Source organism: Zalophus californianus, chromosome 4 (assembly GCF_009762305.2).
Source record: "Zalophus californianus isolate mZalCal1 chromosome 4, mZalCal1.pri.v2, whole genome shotgun sequence".
Lineage (NCBI taxonomy): Eukaryota > Metazoa > Chordata > Mammalia > Carnivora > Otariidae > Zalophus > Zalophus californianus.
The window spans coordinates 98498854-98521103 of record NC_045598.1 but is presented as its reverse complement, the minus strand read 5'-3'; the positions used below and the strand labels follow the sequence as shown (position 1 = coordinate 98521103).

Sequence of the window (22250 nt, the reverse complement as noted above, 5' to 3'; positions counted from 1 at the left end):
AATCACCTAGAGAGGCCGTTAAAAACCCAGGGGCTTGGGCCCCAACCTAACCTCCTGAATCATTATTTCTTTGACAAGCTCCACAGTCTATTCTTCTTTTTTTTGAAACATTTTTTTTTATTTATTTAAAGATTTTCTACACACAACATGGAGCTCAAACTCATGACCCCAAGATCAAGAGTCTCAAGCTCCTCTGACTGACCCAGACAGGGGCCCCATTTGTTTTTCAAGTTTTTTTTATCCACAGTTTATTCTTATGCAGCTGACCTGATCATTTCTCAGAAAGTCTATGCTACAGACAGGGTCAGTGGCAGGTCACCCAACACCGGACATGTGGGGTGACTGCAGCACAAATCTTGAGCAAAGCCCATGTTTTCCGCCTCACAGTGGAGACTGTAGCAGGGAGGGAATGTGTCTTACATCAGTAGATGCTACACATGTCCAATGCCCTTCCTTTGACAGGGCTATCCTCACCCATTCAGTCAAGTTACTAGTGACATTTTCAGTACACGACACTGAGAAATAGTCATTGTCCTCAGGAAGCTTTCACTGATTCTAAAAAGCATTTTTTTTTTTTTACATTTTAACATCTCAGAAATGGGATCATGCCTAAAAACTGTATCTTAGTATTTGTTATAACGCAACAAAGGGTGTTTTTTTCTCTCTTACAGCATATAAAATACCAGTGCCCCTTCGTATCAATGGTACCTTCAAGTTGATGAAACCCAGTAGTTGAAAAAGGAATCACACACCTGTGGACACAGGGAGCTGACATGAACCTTGCTCAGGCTGTTGCCTCTGCATGGGTGATTCTGCCCAGCGACTTCACCAACGCTACTGATTTAGTTTGACTCGATTCAAATGCCTCCTCCAGGTCGCCCCAGCCCCCCGATTCCATGTAGATTCAAAGTCCTTCCTCTGGGCTCCTGTACTTGCATCTGACCTCTACTTCCCAGGCTGTGTTTCATTTGTCTGGTTATTGGTCCTCCGCTCTGTAACCAGACTGTAAGCTGAGTCTAGGCAAAGACGCTGGTGAACACCTCTACCTAGGAGAGAGTCTGGCACATAGACGTTCAGTGAATGCTGAGTGACTGAACGATGAACTGAGGAGCAGTTACAGGCAATATATGTGATCGCAACCCAGGATTTCAGAAGAAAGGCCGGGCTTGGGCTGGAGAGGCCAGGGAAGGCTTCGTGAAAGGGATGGGAATGAGCCATGATGGCAGGATGGCTGATGGAATCCTTCAGGACTGCCGCGAGGAAGGAGAAGGGGGCAGTGCTAAGACCTTCATCTCTCCCACCAGGTAGGTCCTGGGATGACTGTTACTGGGCTGGATTTCAGGAGGCCGTGGGCGCTCATTCATCCTCATCCTTAATAATTAACTCGGGGTACTAACACAGTAAACACTGGGGTTAAGAGGCAGGCATGGTTCCACCCTCAGTGAGCTCTTACAGGAAGTCCTAAGTATACAGAGACTTTGTGGTTTAGACCTCAGAGCTTCCTGCCAGATCTTGACAAGGTTTAGCAAGTGCACAAAGCCAGGAGAAGGAGGGAGGACAAGACCACAAACATGGCACCAAACATTTCAAAGCAGGTGCCTGCTCACTGCCTATTGTTTAAAACCTTAACTGAAAACTGTTCTTTTTTTTTTTTTTTTTTTCCACTTCCCCCTGTATAGCTAGCATGGTTGCTGGCTGGGGATGGGGGATGATCTTTGCCCAGTGGCCATTTAAGACACTGGGGATTTGATGCCACCAAGGTGGCTCCCAGCCCAGCTGCCCTTTGGTGGTGTTTGATCGTCTCACGGCACCTCCAGGATTCACAGATTCCCTTCTTTTCAAGGATGATTCTACAGATCATTGTGACCATGTCTGAACAGTCAAGGAAGTGAGACCCAAATTCCGTTTGCTGGTGCCTCTTTGTCGCAGTTTGCGCATAGAGGTTTCAATTCAACAGACAAATCAAATAGCTTGTTGGGCCAGCCTTGCAGCTGAGACCTGGGGAACATGTTCTGGTTGTTCTGGGGGGGGATTTGGTGGCCCAGGTGAATTGGGGTGACCAAATTTGATCCTGCTGTCACACCACCCAGCCTCTTTCTCATCCAGCAGCTTGCTGCTGGGCTTCTTTCTACAATGAGCAGACACTGGTCAAATCAAAGCTTTTATTTCACTTCTCCCCTCAAGATGGTAAGCAAGTGTCCACCAGGCACATAAGAAACCCCAGGGTCACTCGGGCAGGTAGCTGCTTGCAGCGAGGCACAGGTGCGGCGAGACAGCTCATGTCTGCACGTGATCTGAAGGGGAAGCGAGGAGAGCTCTAGAACTTTGTGCTCGGTGGCCCATCATCCCGATGCTGGCATTTGAATTGCTAGCCCTTCCTGGCATGATGAGGATTTGGGAGGAAGCCAGAGGCTCCAGGTGTTAGGGCACGTGGATGAGCTAGGAGATGCAGACATGGCCATGGCCCACATGCCTAGGAGGTGGTAATCCTAACTTGCAGAATGCACTTGATGAAAGCGCAGGTGCGGACCCCCACCGTGGAGAAACTCCACTGTGCCCTTATGGGAAAGAACAATTTCTATCTCTTTTAGTTAGAAGAAGGGGACAACCATGTCAGGAGACAGAGTTATGAGTTTTCTGTGCCCCATGGGGAGGTTTTGGTTGAACTCGAGGCCTAGGGAGGGGAGGACCTTTCTGCTGGTGAACGTGGGTGGCTGACGGAGGAGGAGCCTTCTTCTGCGGGTGATGCTGGACACGGTGGCTCGGAGGCGGGGACCGATGACAAGGGACCTGGGGCCGATGACTAGGTGGTGGAGGAGCTTGGGACACAGCTGGATTTTGAGGAGCTGATCCTGGAACCTGGCGGGGCTTCTGGCGCCTCTCCTTGGTGGTTACTCTGCGTGTTCTTATCTCCAGCTCCTCGTCTGCAATAATAAAACCTTTGAGCGTTCTCTTGGTAAGATAGGATCAATGTAAATATTTATTGAGCGTATCGCCTATGTGTGGGATGTCGTGCTAGCTGTTTGGGGGATGTGGTGAGAAAGCAGATGCCACCTCTACCCTCTAAAATTTCCAGGTCCTGTAGGGGAGACAGAAACGCCCACCAGCAGGGTAGAGTGAGAGCCCAGGGCTTTTGGGAACTCAGGGAGCCAGAGGAAAAGACGCAGGTAGAGGGCTTGTGCCGGGGTGTCCCAGGCATGGAGAGGGCGCTCAGACCTCAGAGCCCTGCCTCTGGGTTACCCTAGAGACCATGCCCTGAGAGCACCTTGTGGTTGGAGCACTTTGGATAGGAGCTCCGTAGTCAGAGGGGACGTTAGTAACCATCTGACTTCTGGTGGGTTTCCCTGTTAGGGCTGCCTTTCATCCAGTTCTTGCTCTAAGGCAACCCACATTCTGGTGAGGGGTTGGAATATATGCAAGGGGCCTCTCAGTCCTCAGAAACTTACTAGTTTCTCAGAAATTCATAAGCAAGCCCCATGCTCTTGGGCTAGGAAGGACAAGAATTTCTCGTCCTATCACCCCTCTGGGATTTTCTGCGATATGTGACAGCAGTCGTGAAGACAGGCCCGCAGCTCCCAATAATGTGGTTGTTCCTTTGTTGTTTCAAAACCACACAGGAAATCCGTGAGGAGGCTCACCTGCTCTAGGCCTGAAGGGCCCCTCTGGCCCTCCGCCTCCCCTGGGCTGCAAGGGAGGTGTCCCAGTGCCTCTGTCCAAAGCCATCCTTGCAGGGCTCCCAAGGGAGCTAGGAAGAGAACGTTCTTCTAGGGCCAGTGAATGGCCCCTCACATTGACATGGGCATATCCAGCTTAGGAAGCCCCGGTACCCTCTGAGCATGGCCCTGTAACTTCCGGTGAGGATGTTGGGAGAACAGTCTCCCCTGAGGGCTGGAAATCCAGGCCTCAGGCAGCTTTGAATGTGAAGACTCAGAGTCCGATGACGTGGTTGTGACACACGAGGGGCCAGAGTGCTCTAAGCACAAAAGGTAAAGGGCACGGAAAGAGAAAAACACATCCTCTATGCCGTCTTTGGTGCCCTGAGGTAGCTGAGGGCGTGCCAGGAAGCTGTGGAGAGGACTTGAGGGGCGGGCCCAAGTCCCGGCCGTGCGGCTTTAGAGAGGCCTCTCTCATCCCCTCTAAGGCAAGCTTGGGCTGCCCATTTGCCTAGCAGTCTGTTCACCCACTGTTTTGTTTTGTACATTTGTCCTTCAAACATTTGTTCCCCATCTTCTCAATTTAAGTGCCATTGCCAAGTAGAAGCGATGGCTCAGATACAAGACGGTGACAGGACAATACTTGCCCTCAAGAAGCCTAAAATCAAGGGACCCGAAGCAGGACTGCAAACCACAATGTCAGACTCTGGGAAGAGCCCAGAGCCACCAGAGAGGTGCAGACAGAGTCCCATGAGCTCTGCGGGGAGGAAGCGAGTGCGGCCAAGTGGCCAAGCCCCCGGGGCTGCCTTGCACAACAAACAGGTGAACTGTGGCTCTGAGCAGCCTGCCTGGCAGAGCAGGACTGGGGGGTTCCGGCGTGCCACCCCCCCCGTCCCTGCAGCCACTGCCCAAATGCCTGCTCCCCAGAATTCCTCCAGGCTCAGTGTCCTCATCTCACCAGGGCACAGAATGGAAGGGGTCCCTCACTCTCAGGGTTGTGCAAGGCAGGGTAGACCCTGAGGGTGATGGTCTACCTAAATTGTACAGAACTCCTTGCTTGTATCACCCTAGTCCTGACTTAGCCCACTGGCCATAGGATTTGGGGGGAAATCATTTAACCTCACTGAGCTTAAATTTTCTCATCTGTATGAATATTATCTATCTCACAAGATCACTCGGGAAGTTGGATACAATAATGAATGCAAAGCATTATATTACAGAGGTTAGTCCCTGGCCCAAGTGACTCACTGCTTTGTCAACATGAGCTAATTATCATGTTGAAAGCAGGGATTGCCTTGTCATGGGCTTGGAGGACTATGTGATCTTTGACCATCAGGCAATGGAGAAAGGGTCTTTGCAGGGGGACATGGACAGAAAACAGCCTGAGCAGGGCACAGACATGAGGGAACCATGGGTGCCCATGGGACTAGCAAGCAATTCTGCTCCAGGTGGGCAGAGAGGCTGGAGAGATGGCGGTGGAAACACGGTGTTGCCCTGGGAGCCGTGGCCTGAAGGGGACCCAAGGTGAGAAGTCTGGAGTAAGGAAGCCAAGTCCAAAGGTGGCCCAAGACCACGCCTGCCTGCGCAGGTTAAGCCCAGGTCCTTGTTTGTGTGGTGCTGCAGGCCACTGGCGTGGGCATCACATGCCCCCTCTAGGGAGAGACCCAGAGTGAGAGGACCCAGTCCTACTGTGAATGTCAGATTACACAGAACCTGAGGGGCCTGCTTGCTGGCTGCATGTCTGGCTGTGGCTCGATGTGCCCCGCCGGACCCACCTGCAGCATGGGGTCCCAGCACCCCCAGAGCCCGCAGAGACACCTGATGTGCCATTATCTGAACTCACTGCCTTGGGAGGCCTGTGTTCCTTGAGCCAGCTCCCCACTTATAAGCACAACATTTTCATTCTTGCTGGGTTGTTGGACAGGCCTGATTTGAGGAAGAAACAGTCCCAGCACACATACCCCCTCTGAACAACAAATTGGAAAAGGGGGTGTAACTCCCTGGTTTTAGACCACATGTGTCCTGCGGGTCCCTGAAATTTTACCTGTGTTTCCAAGAGTGTGGTTCTGAACACACCTTGCCTGCCTCCACCCCCACCCACCCACCCCGCCTCCAGAGAGGACGAGATGTTTGTTCATGGAGATGCTATTTCGAAGCTAGTCATTCTACCCACGTAGAGATGTGTGGCTCATTCAAAATATGTCCACACAGGGCTTCGACCGAGTCAGCCTCGGTGGTGCATTCCAAGGGGCCAACCAGGATTCAGCTTCTCAATGCTCTCCTACTGTCACCACTGAGAATTTATTTTTCAAAGATCAAGCTAAACAGAGAATGGAAAAACCTGTAACCACCGGTTATAACCCTGACATTCTGAAAATCCCCATCTCCATTATTTTCCTTCCAGACTCACAGTGTCATCCCCATGAGTTGTTTCCACGGGGATTTTGCCCTGGCCTGCGGTGGGACAGAAGCGGGGGAGCTTACCATTTCTCCTACTGTTCTGCTTTTTTCTCTTGTTGATGTAGAAAATGAGTAGTGTCATAAAGATGACGAAGATGGTGCCTCCTCCGCAGATACCAACAATGAGATACAAGTCCAGACCCTTCTCTGCAAGAGGAACAGAAATGCATGGAGGTGAGGGGTCCTGGGCTGAGGTGCCATTTCATGGCTCTGGCCAAGGACTCCTGCCTCCCGCATGAAGCAGGTGAAAGAGCCTCATGGGGCTTTTCGCCCTCAGAAAAGCTGAGCGCACGGAGGCCGTCAGTCTTGTTGATCTCTGAAAGCGCGGGGGTCTGGCCGAAGCCCCCCAGACGGCTGCTCTGTGCCAGACATGCCAAATTCTTCGGGTGCCGGACATTGCCCCTCTCCCTGCCCGCCCCACCACCCCAACAAGGAGCATGTCAGTTTAGCTCTGGGAAGGAGTTTAGAGACAATCTAGGGTCACTTCTAGTTTCATAGGCTGAGAGAGGGAGGATGGGTTGCCTGAGACCACAAAGTATTTGTTCCCGAGTGGTGCCGTTAAGCAGCCCCTTGCTTCCATGTTTCTGCACTATGTATCCACCTTCATCTCTGGCTGCCCTCCGACACCAGGTGGCATTTTTTTGTTTTGACCAGGCAGTTTCCGAAGACTCAGGGTAAATGTTTCACTTGTCCAGCCCGCTGGTCAGCTCCCCCTCCCAGATTTTCCCTGGCCTATGAGAGAAACTCAGACACGCAGTGAGTTAGCTTAGCAGCGGCAGTGAATTTGATCTTGAGGTCGCAGACCTTCAGTTGCCGCAACACAATAAGGATAACCACTCAGTGTTCAGAGAAATGGGTTTGAATCCAGGCTCTTCTGGGCAAGAGCTGTGTGACCTTTGGCAAGCTACTCCACCTCTCTGAGCCTGTTCCATTCAGCATAAAAAGGAGAAAATGAAACTTATATCACAGGCTGGCTGTTGGAGGTCAATCAGATAATGGATGTGAAAGTGCTTTGTAAACTGTAAAACGACACACAGAGGCGAGGTCTGGCTCTTAGCAGAGCTCTGTGCACTGGCGTTTCTGGGAGCTGTGTCCCCAGGAGAGGGACTGGGCCACCTCCCCTTGGTGAGTCAAAGGCAGTTAGAGAGGCCGTAGCTGAGGCCAGGTGTCAGGGGACTCACGCATCTGGAGGACAAACCGGAGCTCAGCCAGCATCACAAGGAGACCCTTTTCCAGCCAAACATCCCTAGGAAGACCCCGTTACACGTGAAGCCCGGGATGAGCCCTGGGAGTAAGCCAGAGGCCCAGAAACCAAACTGAAAGATTTTCTGACGGCAACAGTCTGTTAATTCTCACTGTTTTCCCTCTCTGCCCCACTCTTGGCCTGCCAGTCACACAACCTCCCCTGCTCTGTGGACAGCGGTGCTTCCATTGGAACGTTCCATAAGACCAAGAAAGCACTGGGGTCCTTGAAGGCTCTGGCGGCTGGAGCCGGGGGCTGCTGGAGTCTCTCTCAGGCTGAACTTCCCAGGGTCTGACCCAGTGGGAACAGGTCGGGGAGCAGGGGCTGAGCCGTGCAGCCACTGCTAAGCTTTTGAGTCCTCACACGGGGTGGCCACACCTCTGTCTGGGGCACTCATGGAAACGGAGGCACGCCTCACACTGTCCATTCACAGGTCTGTCCAGCAGGACCCTCCGAGACCTGGGGTGCTCTTGGCAGGGAACATTCCAGCTTGTCTCAGAGGCAGCTGGGGCTCCATCATTCAAAACCATGTCCTCACCATCTCGAAATCCAAGCATACCGCTTCCCACATGACGCCCCCTTAAGTTCATGTGAGGCGGTCCTTCAGCATCCAAATGTGCTCCTCCCTCAGTGTTTTGGTTTCAAGGATATGCTTGCTTTTTGCTGAGCCAAATGGATAGTCTTTTCCTTGCCCCTCTCTGGCTTGGACCTTGAAGGTGATCCCTTTGAGGGTCTTCAAGAGCGCCTGCCCCTCCCCCACTTCCCCCAGGGGAATCCTTCCCATCTCTTCAGTGGCCCTTTTCCAGACCTGCCCCAGAGGGTAAGGGATGTGAATGTTCTACCTTTGAACCTTGGCTTCTCCCGAGGCCCTTCCTGACTCCCTCCATCCCCGATGCACACACATTTCTATGCTGGTGGGATCTGGTTAGAATAAACATGAAGAACATGGTTGCCAGATAAACCACAGGACATGCAATTACATTTGAATTTCAGATAAACAATGAATAATTTTTAGTAGAAGTATGTCTTTCCCAGAAGGGGGAAAAGAGGTTGTGAAGTCAAGAAGGGGCAGCTTCGCGCACTGCGCCTTCATGATGGGGGGTTGTGGGGTCATGGCTGGTGGACCGACATGAGGGTGAAGTGATGCCCGTCTCAGCGTGTGGTTGGCAGCCTCTAAGATGCCTCCCCAAAGCCCCCAGCCCCCTGGTATTCCCTCCTATGCACGTGGGCTGGGCTTACTGTGTCGCTTCTGAAGAACAGAATATGGTAGAAGTGATGGGATAGTACCCCTGAGACTAAGTTACAAATAGACCATGGCGTTTGCCTCAGACACTCACTCAGGCTCTCTCTTAGCCTGGCTGAGGGCAGCTAGTAGCCATATTGTGAGGCGGCCCAACAGGCCCCGTGAGCGAGCCCTGACAAGCAGAGCCTGGACCCGGCCCACATGACTGTGGTCCCGGCCGGTGTCCTGACCGCAGCCGCATGTAAGAGCCACAACCACCCAGCTGCTAAGACACTCCCAGACTTGTGACTCACAGAAACTGTGAGCGAGTCACCGGTGTTTTAAGCCACCAACAAAGGTAATTTGTTATGCAGCGGCAGATAACTCCTTCAACGCGTATATAAGAAAGCCTCACGTCTGACTTCATACCAGCTCAGGGCTGTTCCCTGAGGTAACTCACCAGCCATAGTCCCTGTAGAATCTCAGAAACTACTTTTCTGTGTTCAGTCTCCCTTCAGAAGGGTTCAGCAGACAGAGTACGAGATGAGGAAACTGAGGGATCATGGGGCTCATTCTCTTTGTGGACCAGGAGGCTGAAGCCCAGAAAGGGGAAGGAACTCTGACAAGTTAATCCCACTGAATTTGGACAGATGCGAACTCAAGTCCAGGCCTCTGGTTCCCAGAGCGCCCCCAACAGCAGGCTGCCTCCCCAATATTACTTCCAGGAGTCGTGTGAAGCAGGAACTCTGGGGGAAGAGCTTACACGCCTGGGGTTTCAGGACTTCCTGATGCGGGGCTGTCAGCTCTATGGCAGGAGGGACATTTCCTCACTGGGTCCACCATCCTCCCTGGCCTTGAGCTCATCGTCTCTCCATGCCCCTAACTTCTGGATTTTTACCTTGGCTCCTGATAGGAGGTACTGCCCATCTCCCTTCCAGAAAGTAATCTTTTTTGTTTCCTTCTCCATTGTTAGCCTGGGAGTCACAATCCTGGTCACTGACTAGCTGAGGGACCTCAGGCAAATCAGCTGACCTCTCTGGGAAATGGGGGTTTGCATGAGATAACCTCTACAGTTCCTTCTACCTCTTCAACTGGGCAATTCTTTCTCCCAGAAGAGGATCTTTGTAATTGCCTGACGTTACACTGTGCTCCATGGAAGGACACACACGATGGGTAACCATAGAACACCACCTTCTCTCTCCTCCAAGGATTCCCTTGGAGGTTTCCAGGAGGAAGAGGTGTGTTTTCAGTTCTCACCCTGAGCCAAGGCTGCCTCCTAGCCCGGGAACCCAGGTGCTGGAGTGAGTCTCTGCCCTGGACCTGGCAGGCTGTGTTTGAGAAGTAAGCCCGGGACGTCTGACCAGTGCTTGCCACGCACCTGAACAATCGATGGTCACCCCTCCGTTTTGCTTACTGACTTTGTTCTTCGCCGTGCAGTTGAATGACATACTCCGTTTGGTCGTCCACTTGTTTGGGGCAATCCTCCGAGAAATAGTTTTAGATGCACCATTAGCTAATAATGTATTATCTAGATACAGCATTAATTCAGGGTCAGTTCCACTCCTTATCTCACAGGTCAGGTTTCTGTTGGTACAACTCCAGAACATCACAGGTAGTGAAACCTCCTCTGGAAAAAAAAAAAAATCCAATTCATATTAGCCAATTTTCTGATTTTAATAGACATTAATAGAGGGGGGAATGGAGTTAGTTTGGGACCAGGGAACAATTTCCAAGACCACTAGCTATTTTTGAAAATCTTTTTTTTATTTTCTTTTTTTTATACAGCACATTCAGCACAAATTTTTCTGTGAAGTTCATAGCTACATTACAGGAGTAAAATATATATATATATATATATATATCTCAAGAGTTTATGTGCTATTTTGTACCTTAAAATGTTTTCACATACATGATATCATTTAATCCTAACACACGGAAGAGGTTGATGTTTTCTTACCATTTACAGAGGACATACCCAAGACCTGAGGTTAAATGGTGGACTAAGGGCATCCACTAATAAATGATAGATCAGGGGAGGAGCCCACTCTTCCAAGTCCAAGTTCAGTAGCATGGTAAGGCGGTTAACATGTCCTGATCCCCACAAGCCTGAGGGGGGGAGCAGTGCTTCAAAGCAGCCAGGAACGCTGCCCTGGAGGCATCGTTCCATGTGTGGCCTGGGACCTTGGTCACAAACAAACCCCACCCCCACCCATCCACCAGGTCCTGGGAGCAGAGGGCCGGGTGTGCAACTCAAGCTCTGGGGTGAGTGGGCACCAACCCCTTTCCTCACCCAAAGCTGCTCAGCCCCTCACTGTGCCTCACTGGACCTCATCTGTAAGAGACGGATAAGAAAGACATGCCCCACCTGTCGTAACAGGGACAACCTGTGACAGGGCCCTGGGCACATCGTTAGGTACTGACGTTATTGGTGGCCATTGTTACGTTCATAATCGTAAACTCCCTGCCTTTCTTTTTCTGACACCATAATATGCCAAGGCTGTGGCATGAAAGACAAAGCCCTTGGCTTCAGATGGGGCCGGTGGAAATCCTAACTCCACCACTTCTTAGCTAGCGTGACCTCCTCCTTCTTCTCTTCTGTTCTCAATCTCACCCTGACTCTCTTTCCCCAGGTTTACCACCTTTCTCTCTCAATCTCTCTCCATTCCTTATGCAGCCAGATGGCTTCTTTTTCAATGACTCCCTCCCTCCTTGCCTCCCAGACAACGTATCTTCTCCATGAACTTTCCCATCAGATTTCATTTTTGCCCTAGTAGGTCCGCATGTGGAAATTCACCTTCCTTCCCCTCTCAAGATTCTGTGTGATCCAGAATGAAGAAGATGGAGGGTCTACAAGGCAACCAGTGCAGAGTCTAGGGGTCAAATCAAGGTGTTTACTTGCCTCTTCAAAATGGAAACAATCTTTTTTTCTATTTATAACAGTGACATCCAATCACTGTAAAAATTGATCAGATGCAACAAAATGTTTCAAGATTAAAAATCACATGCAAGGGTGCCTGGGTGGCTCAGTCGGTTATGCGTCTGCCTTTGGCTCAGGTCATGATCTCGGGGTTCTGGGATTGAGCCCCGCATCAGGCTCCCTGCTCCGCAGGAAGCCTGCTGCTCCCTCTGCCCCTCTCCCTACTCATGTGTGCTCTCTCTCTCTCTCAAATAAATAAAATCTTTAAAAAAAATCACATGCAATTCTACTACCCAGAGTCAATAATTAATATTTTTATGTATATCCTTACCAGGTGATTTCTATACATAATATCCATATAAATCATGTTTTAAAAACTAAAACTGGATCATATGATTTTGTAGTCTGCCTTATTCCTCCTTACCAATGATCTATTATGAAATTCTTTCCTTTATAAACATCGATAAATATTCATCTCTACCATCTTTTTAAATGATGTATTCTTAATTTAATGAATAAGTTTATAACTGCTGGGGACTTTGCAATCCTTTCCAATATTTCATTAATATAAACCACACAGTGATGAGCAGGCTCTTGACGCCATGTCTTTGGACATGCCCTCTCTGTAAGGTAGCTTCCGGAAGAGGCATGGCTGGATCAAGTGGGGGTACATCACATACATGAGAACTCCTTAGTTCTAGGTCACTAGGATTTATTCATTCTCCCCCAACACATCCTTTTAAGAGGGCTTCCAGTGCCTCTTTGGCCAGAGGAAGTAGCCCCCTCATTAAGGAGATCTGAGTACAGAGGCCGAAGCTGCGAGAAGCGCGAAGGAACGGATGGGGGAGGGCGTTAGCACTGCACAAATGGGTATTGGGTCCCAGGTCCTGCAGGGCACCTTTGTTTAGCTGTCTCATTGAATATCCCATGGAGTTATTATTACAAAGATCAGACTCAGAGCAGACAGAGAATTTGCCCAAAGCCACGTGGCAAGTAATGGGGACAAGACCACACACTGAATTAAGATGCTGTGTGACAATGACACACACACAGACACACACACTCAGCCGGTGGCTGTTGTGTCACAGAAAGATCTCTGTCTTTTGGCCAAGGAATGCGGGGTTTATCTGGGGAATAAAGAAAATGCTCTAAAGTCAATTGTGTGCTAGTTGTACAACTCTGTGAATATACCAGAAGCCGTTGAATTGTACACTTTAAGTGGGTGAACTTCTGGTATGTGAATTCTATCTCAATAAAGCTGTTTGGGGGAAACAAATGTCACCATCCTTGTTAAGAGAAGCCCTGGACTTGCACCCTGACTCTGCTCCTGTCAAGCCGTGCGACTTTGGAGAAGTCGCTTCTACGTCCCTGTAGATAATACGAGGATAATAACAATGAGCTCTCGGGATTGTCAGGAACCTTAAGTAAGATCATGGAACAAAGCACCCGACACCGAGCTGGTTAGCCATTACCACTGCATTACTAGATGAGGCACAAACGTGAGGCTCGTGTTCAGAAGGGAACACTTGAGCCCATGTGGACAGGAGTCATGAGAACTGGGTTCCCAGAGCCCGTAAGCAGAGCCCCCTTCCAGCTCCATTCTCAGTCCTGCCCCATTTCTGGAATGTGCTCTCCATTCAAGGTTGCAGGGGACCAGGGTACGGAGAGTTGTCATTTGCAGGGAGCCGGCACATGTGGGGTTGCTGAGAGCTGGGCTGGAGGTGAGCCTAGCGAGGGGGGAGGGGCCCTGCCTCCAGCGCATTTCCTGTGTGAAGCACAGAAATACTGGTTTATTTGCCCGCGGAATCCCTGGTTTGTGCGCCTGTCTTCCTTTCCAAGCCGAGTGCTTCTTCCTCTTCTCACTTCTTATCACCACCTCCCAAGTATCCCCAGACTTTCAACTTCAGTGTCATTTCAATTTCGCTTTCTCTTCCTAGTGTCCTGCACCCAAGCCACCTTGCCCATCCTTTCTCCACCCAGGACTCTCCACGTACTCTACTTCCTCATTTTACAGGCACCTCTTATCTACTCCAGGGGCCCTCGGTTCTGTCTGCCTGTTAGGGTCAGCTGGGGAGCTTTGGCACCTACTGATGCCCAGGGCCCCTGCCATGAAATTCTGATTTGATTGGTCTGGGCTGGGACCTTGGCCCCGGTAACCTTTCCTAGGGTCTCCCATTGACTCTAACATGCGGCCTGAATTCAGAATCCCCAAGCAGCTCCCCACCCCCACCCACCTCCTTCGGACTGGACTGTAACAACAGCTCCCTGGCTCATCTTCAGGATGCACTCCCACCCTCCCAGGGCATCACATACATACGGCCACGCCTGGTGTCTTTTCTACAGCTATAGCAAAAATTATCTTCCACTTTTGATCACTCTGATGTTGAACAGATCTGAAACAAGGGCTGTTCATCTTTAAATTCATGACTTCCAGCCATTTCCTGCCTTATAGCTACTCTTTCAGGGCATCCTGGCTTGAAATATCTCTGTGGATGGAAGACCCACTGCTCTCCAGTTAGTCTGCCCCACACCCAGCTCACTCCTTCATCGTCCACCTGAAATGGCCACTTTTCTCTTCTGCCTACCTGTTCCTCTCCTCCTGACTGATGCCACCTTAATCGAGGTTCTACACGCAACTGCATATCGCCATTAACCACTGAAGAGAGCATTTTAGGCAAAGAGAGTTGAGGTTCTATCAGCCATGTATTTCCCTACGTGGAGATTCCATCTCTTCCGCAGGACGGAGCCCTCACTGAGGTTGGAGAGATGCATTAGATCTCCTTTAGGGCTCCCCCAAGGCCGAGGTCAGGCTGGGGCCATTCCATACATGCTATTCCCCACCTTGCTAAATAGCACCCAGACTGAAATGGAAGAATTTAGGGAACCAAGACTTACCTTGAATCTTCAGTAGAAATGTTTTGTCCAATATGTTCTTTCCATTTGTAGCATATATAACCACCCTGTAGGAATCACCGTCCTCTATCTTCAGATGTTTAATTTTCAGAGCTCCATTTGTTGATACATTGTATCTTCCATCTGTCTCTTTAAGCTTGCCCATTTTGAGTCGTGCAACCTTGATTTTGCCCTTTTCCCATCGTATATCATCTATATCATCATTCATTTGAAAACCAGTAATGTTCAGGTTGAAGTCTTGACCCAGGGTACCCCAGACAACATTGTTTTCAGGGGCTGCACCTATAAAAAGCAAGACAGTTCCTGAGATCTTGAGACTCACTGCTGGAGAAAGTTGGGCTATGACCTCTTTGACTCTTATGCTCACGTTAGGGTCTCCAGTGGAGACCCACACTGACTTACCTTTGGTAGAAACGATGAAAATCAGAAGGAAGCTGGCTAAGATTTGACATGCGAGGCTCATCTTTAGGGTTAGTTTCCTTGTTATGATTTGAGCTCTTCCTGCAAAAGGAACTGAAGTAAGACCAGAGGAATCCACCCTCCGAGAGCTGAACCACGTGCCTCTTTTTTTTACTTCTTTTACAGTTAGCATAAAACACACGCACACGCACAGGCGCACACATACACCCTCAGCAAACCAACCCTGCTGATGGGCTCCTTTACCAAAGCAGGTGTGTTTATCCTGCGTAGGTGTCTTCTTATCACATTTTAATCCTCACAACAACCTTGGGTGGGTTTTATTACCCCCATCAAAGAGAAAAGGAACCGAGGGGCTAAGTAACTCACTCCAGAGCCCCCTTTGGTTAACAAGGAGCCAAATTTAACCATACAGCCTGCTTCTATCCATTCTGCCATGCTGCCTCTAAGAAGACCACATCAAAATATAGGTAAATGTTCATAAGTGGATAACAGCATACAAATATTTATCCTGTGAGTACAAGTATCGGAGAATGTATACACGTGAAAGAATTATGAAAATAGATTTCTTTTCTCTTCCCCAACAGGTGTTTTCTAGGTTCTAAAATTCTTTGTGATTAAAAAGACAGGGCGGGCGCCTGGGTGGCTCAGTTGGTTAAGTGACTGCCTTCGGCTCAGGTCATGATCCTGGAGTCCTGGGATCGAGTCCTGCATCAGGCTTCCTGCTCAGCAAGGAGCCTGCTTCTCCCTCTGGCCCTGCCCCCTCTCATGTGCTCTCTCTCTCTCTCTCATTCTCACTCTCGCAAAATAAATAAATAAATAAAATCTAAAAGGACAGGGGCACCTGGGTGGCTCAGTTGGTTGGGCCACTGCCTTCGGCTCAGGTCATGATCCTGGAGTCCTGGGATCGAGTCCCGCGTCGGGTTCCCTGCTCAGCGGGGAGTCTGCTTCTCCCTCTGATCCTCCCCCACATGTGCTGTCTCTCATTCTCTCTCAAATAAACAAATAAATAAAATCTTTAAAAAATTAAAAATAAATAAATAAAAAGACGTATAAGTTGAGTCTCAACTGTAGGTGCTTGAAATTCCCAGATCTTAAGTTCAGCATACATTTTACAACTCTGTTGAAATTCAATTAGGTAAATAAAAACTTGTTCCCAAACAAACAAAAATTCGTAGAGTCTGTGGGATACTATCAAACAACCAGACTGAATCATTCGGAGCATTTACGATGGTTAATGCTACAGATGGTTAAGGAAAGGAAGAGATAAAGAGAAAAGGAGAAGTGAGGGAGGACTCAGAGGGGAAGAGGAGAGAAATTTGTGATTCAGGGAGAGAAATAAAGTGATGTATTGGATGCACTCAGAAAAAAATGCACTGAGAAGCCAGCCAATGACAGATTTCCAAAGTAAATGTCCAGTTTTGTGCTTCCTGAGGAGAGTGAGTAAAAATCTTAAAAATTATGTTTGTTTTCTTTTTTTTTAATTTAGGCACAAATATGGATATTATCTCTCAGCACGTTGCCCAGGGAGTGAAATGAAGACAGAGCCCTGGATCTCAACCCCTGGGTAAAGGGAAACCTACATAGAATATTTACTTCCTGATTGTGTGACAAATTCCTAATGCATATCAGCCGCAAAAATAAACTCTAGTTGCGTTAAATTCTTAAGTGCTAAAAAATAACACGGAAATATATCTTCATATCTTTGAGTATGGAAGGCCTACCTACATATGCTATATGATCCCAAAGTAATAAAGAAAAAATGGACACAATTGACCACATAAAAATGTGACATTTATGTATAGGCAAAGAAATGGACAAAATGAAAAGACATGATGGCAAATATTTGCAGTATATATGAGAAATTATTAATATCCAAGAATGTAAATTATTCCTATTAAGAAAAGAAAACTCAGTTTATTTTTTTTAAGATTTTATTTATTTATTTGAGAGAGAACCACGAGAGGGGGGAGGGTCAGAGGGAGAAGCAGACTCCCACCTGAGCAGGGAGCCAATGGGGGACTCGATCCCGGGACTCCAGGATCATGACCTGAACTGAAGGCAGTCACTTAACCAACTGAGGCACCCAGGCACCCAAAAACTCAGTTTTTTAAATGGGCAAAGATACAAATGAACAGTTTGTAGAAGAAATGCTTAATAGAAGAAATACCAATAAACTTTTGAAAGGACATCTAATATAGCCATGAAATACCATTATCACTACCAGATTGGCAAAACTAGAAAAGAAAATAATATTGATAAGAACATAGGGAGAAACATGTACCTTCATACAATATTGAAGGGAGTATAAATCTACACCTCGTGAGGGATGAAATTTGGCCACTTATGCCAAATTTCAAAGAATATATTTTTTTACCTAGCAATTTTAATTTGAGAAATCTATTCTACACAGATATTTGCATAAATGTGCAAAATTTCTGCTCAAGGATGTCTGTTGTAGCATTTTTTTGTAATAGAAAATTGCAAACAACTTAAATGATGGTAGACTCATATTATGAAATACTGTATAACGGTTAAAATAGAATAAAGTAGGCCGAAAAGTGACAATTATACTGTATCACATCACCTTATATATTATAACTAGTGTATACATGGAAAAAAGTCTGGAAGGATTCATGCTGAACTTTTAACAGTGCTCCTCTTTCAAAACTTAGATTTCAAGGAGGCCGATTCGAAATTTGCACTTTTTACTTTACCAACTTCTGTGAAGTCAGAAATTCTGGTAACGAACACATTATTTTTGTAATGAAAAGTTTTTATTTTTTTTAAATAAAGGATGTTTTAGACACACATGTGTTTTCAAAAGTGTATGCAGGATCTGAGAAACCATTAACGTATAGCTTCCCACTTGCAAGTGACCCACCCACTAGCGAGCTGTCCAACCTCGGACGGGTATGGTCTGGACCACGTGGTGGTGGCCATTGTGTAACTTGCCTCAGCTTTTAAAGGCAGTTCCCTCCCCTCCTTTCTCCCATTTTTCTGATCATTTTTCCTATGTTTTCATGGAGCAAATGGACAGCAGCTTTCCGTTCTTCTTTTTGAAACAATAATTTTCTCTCCCATCTCATTAATTCTGGGTAATGAGCATGGCTTCAAGGGCAAAAACCGTGAAAAAGGAAGGGATTGATGGATCTATGTAAAGTTTAAAACTTTTGTACATAAAAACCCATAAGAAACATTAAAAGACAACTAAAAGGGGCAAATGAGTTGCAAGATGTATGACACAGGTTGATATCCTTAAAATTAATTTTTTTGTGTAGATGTAGAAAGAAAAAATGGACACCTTGATGTTAAAAATGGGTCAAGGTCATAAAAGGGATAATTCACAAAAGAAGAAATACAAGTGAACAATAAGGCCATGAAAAAGTAGTCAATTTAATAATAAACCAAAAAAGGTACAATTTTAACTTAGATTTTCATCTCTCATTTTAAAAAAATTGAAATGTACAGTGTTGATGATGGTGAAAACAGACCCCCTTGTGTATGGCCAGAAGAAATGCAGACAGGTATAGAATATCCGGTGGAAAATTTGCCAGTGTGATTCAGAAACATCAAAAATATTGGTATTTTGACCAAATAAGTCCTCAACAATGATTTTATCCTCTGGAAGTAATGAAGGACTTACAAGCCTTGCCTATAAGTTTGTACACTGTAGTATTTTTTTTACAAGTCAAAAGTGGAAGCAATTTAAACATGCAAGAGCAAATCATGATGTGGACAAACTGAATATGGGGGGAGAAAAGGTGACAATAAACAACATGATCCTATTTCCACTTCTCAAAAAGTGTGTTGGGTTTGTGTTTTGGAAGGCTATCCACCAGGGGTTGGTCCCTGCGTGGCGGGATCATAGCTATTGTTCTGTTGAACTTGGTTGTTGCTGTGCTTCTAATATTTCTAACTTGAACAGATATTGCTTTTCAAGTGAAATTGCTTTTTACTTTGATTCTCAGTGGAACTCCTACTTGGGTAAGAGTTCAAGCCCTGTGGGTGGGCGCAGTCCCTGTCTTCGAGTGAGAGGTTCCGGGAAAACCTGGCCAATGGCTCATCCCGGTTTCTCCTTTACCATCCTCGCAGACGTCTGGGGTTTCTCTTGTTCTGTCTTCACGGACCCTTCTTCTTACCCAACTAATACCCCTGAGGAAATCGACTAAAGGGAAGGCAGTAAGAAGCAGAGCAGAAGGAGAAAGAAGAAAACATTCTCAGAGGTTGCTTTAGGACCAACACTTATCCCTGACCAGGGACATGCCTCCAGCCCTGACCCCCACGGCCCTCACTCCGGGTCAAGGTAACACACTGCAAGATCCAGGCCGTGGTGATTCTGTGGCAGCTCACACCCAGCTGAATGTCGTCAGTTGTCAGATTTTAGAGCAGAAAGAAACTCAGTGAGGGATCGGGCCTCCACATTTCAGCGGAGGGGCCTGAGCCCCGGAGGTCCAGGTCAACAGCCGAATCCCCAGCCTCTGGGACACTGTCTGCTCCCTATTGAGCCCTCAGGGTCACCCTGGCCTCCCTTGACTTAGGAATCACTAAGTTTGGTCCTGCCTTCCTATGAGACCTCCATCTCTTCCCTTTGGCGCTTCCCACTGGCCCCTCTTCATACCTTCCCGCAAGCTCACATGAGAAGCATGAAAAAGGAGGCCGCGTGTAACATTTTCTGCTAAAACCCCAGGATGCCATGGCTTCAGGGGTGATCCGAAAGGCCACACCCCGAGTCCGTTGGCAGCCCGGACCCGTCCATGTCAGCTTGGTCATATCTGGACAGTCACCTCAGAACCAGCGTCAGTGTCACAGGGACTGAGTGGGGCGTTCTCATAAAGGTGGCCCTGAGGCATATTCGTGGTGGGGGAACCCCCCCCCCCCGTCTCTGAGAGCCTCCTGATCCTCTGCTAGGTATTATCTCCTCCGGGGTGAAAACTGAATTTTCTTATCTTTTTGTGTCTCCCGCCCACACAGCAGGGAGGACAGAACCAGCCCACGGAAACAGTTTCTGTGTGAAGTCTGGGTTCCTGAGATGAGCATCACCAGCTTGGAAGTCCCCCAGGGGGTAAGGGCTTCTGAGAGCCGGGGTACTGATGGTCGGTCACCAACCGTGTAATCACGTGATTGTGGAGAAGCGCACTCTGAGCCAAGCGGACCCAGCCCCACCACCTACCAGACACATGGATCCAAGCGTGCAGCTCATGTCACCGAACCTCGGTTTCCACGTTTGTAAAAGAGGACAAATGTTTCATTCTCCAGCTCATTTTGAGAGTCAAATGAGGTGACGTGTTCGGCATCCAGGGCGGTGCCTGGCCCCAAAGAGACCCTCAACAAACATCAGCTTTCTTTCCTGTTTGCCACCACGTTCCTTATAGAGGGGCCTACTTAAGTAAAGAAGCCAGGGGACAAACTCGAGAAGCTTCATCTTCAGAAATAAGCCAGGAAAAGCTTGAGGCTCTCAGGGCCTCTGAATACTCGCCAGCAAGCAAGTCGGGGATTTTAGACCAGCAGGAACGAGGAAACTTGAGAAGGTTTCGCTTTTGACTTTTGTAACCTTCCTCCCTCTATTTCTTCCTTGGGGTCGTTTAGCTAGAAGGCCAGCTGGACCTGGGAGCTTGTGATCGAAGGAGCTACGAGGCAGGGGACACGGGAACAGAGCACTTCTGGGCTGCTAGGTTGGGAAAACAAGCCCAGGACACAAGGAGGAGTAGAGATAATAGATTGAGGCCTCCTGCACCTGGTGGGAGCAGCATGGAGCTGGGGCGGGGGTGGGGGTGGGGTGGGGGTGGGGCGGTTCCAGAGCCGCCTAAGTGGCCAGAAGTCCATGCAGCGCTCCAACAAACAGCAAGAGCCCAATACATGCTGGTTGTAAGAACAGCTGAACAGAGAAGGTGAAGGAAGTGTTGGTGTGATGGAATTCCAGCTGGAAGACCCCGTGGGTAAGGTTTGGTTTGGAACTTTTCCCACTTGCCCGCTGTGGGAGCTCCAGAGTGTGAGCCTGGGTCCCCGTCTCAAATGGTGAGGGGCGGGAGGTGGCATCCCTCTGCCTGCTCAGCTTAGATCAAAAGGTCGTGGTGAGGGCCAGTCACTGATGAGAATCCTACACTGCACACCGGAAGGGTTTGGACAGTGCCAGAAAGGTGGGAGTGGCCGTGAGAAATGCGTGGGGAGACCGTCCAGGGCAGGTTTCTGGAATTCAGTTGAGCCGTGGCCAGATCCCACACCGGGAGAGAAGCTAATTGCTTCAGGGTCAGCTGCAGAAAAGAGAACCATCACGGGGACACCTGGGTGGCTCAGTCGTTGAGCGTCTGCCTTCGGCTCAGGTCATGATCCCAGGGTCCTGGAATCGAGCCCCGCATCGGGCTCCCCGCTCTGCGGTAAGCCTGCTTACCCCTCTCCCACTCCCCCTGCTTGTGTTCCCTCTCTCACTGTGTCTCTCGATGTCAAATAAATAAATAAAATCTTAGAGAGAGAGAGAGAGAGAGAGAAAACCATTACCTCAGGGCAACCCAGTAAATCCATCCCCTTCCGCAGCTTCTAGGGCTGCTGCATTTCTAAGGACCTTGAGGCAAAGTCCCTGCCTGTTTCTGCCACCCTCTGGCCAGAGTCTGAACTGCACCTTTGCTAATGTCTGCCGACGGTTAGAACACCTAACCTTTGCCAACAGTTTGTATTTGCGTAGTGTTTTCAGGTTAAACGCATTTCCTCCCTCAAAAATGACATTCTGTCGTTTTTGCAAAATATCTCTGCAGTATAAGCATTTTTGTAGATGAACAAACCAAAGCTTGGGGAAGCTAAATGAATATCTGAGGAGACTTAGCCAGGAGATGAGCCCAGAGTCTCTGACTCCAAGACCTGTGTTCTTTCTACTGTCACCAGGGTTGTGTCAGTTAGCTCAGCCACTACTCCGGCCATTCTGAGTCCGAGCATGGTGTTCTCCCGACCTCCTCTCCCACCCTTTCCCTCCACCGTGGCCCCCAACTCCCCATACCCTATCTGTATCTGAGGCTGCCCCGGGGGCAGGGGTGGAACAAGCAGCCCCCTTCCTCCTGGGGACCTCGGATAGCGGAGGGAGGAGACAGGCTCCCAGGAACCTGGGTACCCTTGAGAAGCGCCACGGACTGGTTCAGGGCGAATTCCCAGGTCAAAGGCACTCCAGCTGGGAGAGGTGGTGCCTGAGCTGGACCTTGAGAGACCAGCAGGGTGCAAGTTCATAAAGAGGCCAATGAAAGACAAGGAGGCTCAGGGCTCAGCAGGCAGGCAGCAAAGACACCAGGGAGCCTCCTGGGGGAACGGGGTCCCTTCAGTGTGTAAGAGGAAAGGGGCAGGCAGTGCAGCCACAAAGGGAGGTGGAGGAGGTGGGTGAAACTCATACTGTTTTGTAAAGGCTGTCCGTCCTTCACGTCTTTCACTTACTCATTTGAG

The 22250-nt window shown here is 48.8% G+C and overlaps 1 protein-coding gene across 1 annotated transcript; it reads right to left on the bottom strand.

The window, feature by feature from the left end:
* Nucleotides 1–2148: 2148 nt before the first annotated feature.
* CD2 (CD2 molecule) lies at nt 2149–14943 on the bottom strand. Its single transcript, XM_027584464.1, has 5 exons — nt 14811–14943; nt 14391–14690; nt 9957–10205; nt 6138–6260; nt 2149–2924 (listed from the first exon to the last, which is right to left on the bottom strand). Exons 1-5 carry the CDS (start codon nt 14869–14871, stop codon nt 2614–2616), a joined length of 1044 nt encoding a protein of 347 aa, XP_027440265.1. The 5' UTR covers nt 14872–14943; the 3' UTR covers nt 2149–2613.
* Nucleotides 14944–22250: the final 7307 nt, after the last annotated feature.

Excerpts from the sequence above, each read along its gene's own strand:
- CD2 (XM_027584464.1), bottom strand. The coding sequence starts at position 14,871 with ATGAGCCTCGCATGTCAAATCTTAGCCAGCTTCCTTCTGATTTTCATC. Across the intron at positions 10,206-14,390 it reads ATTTCTACTGAAGATTCAAG|AGGAGGTTTCACTACCTGTG; the intron begins GTAAGTCTTGGT and ends TTTTTTTTCCAG. Across the intron at positions 6,261-9,956 it reads GGTGACCATCGATTGTTCAG|AGAAGGGTCTGGACTTGTAT; the intron begins GTGCGTGGCAAG and ends TTCCTCTTGCAG.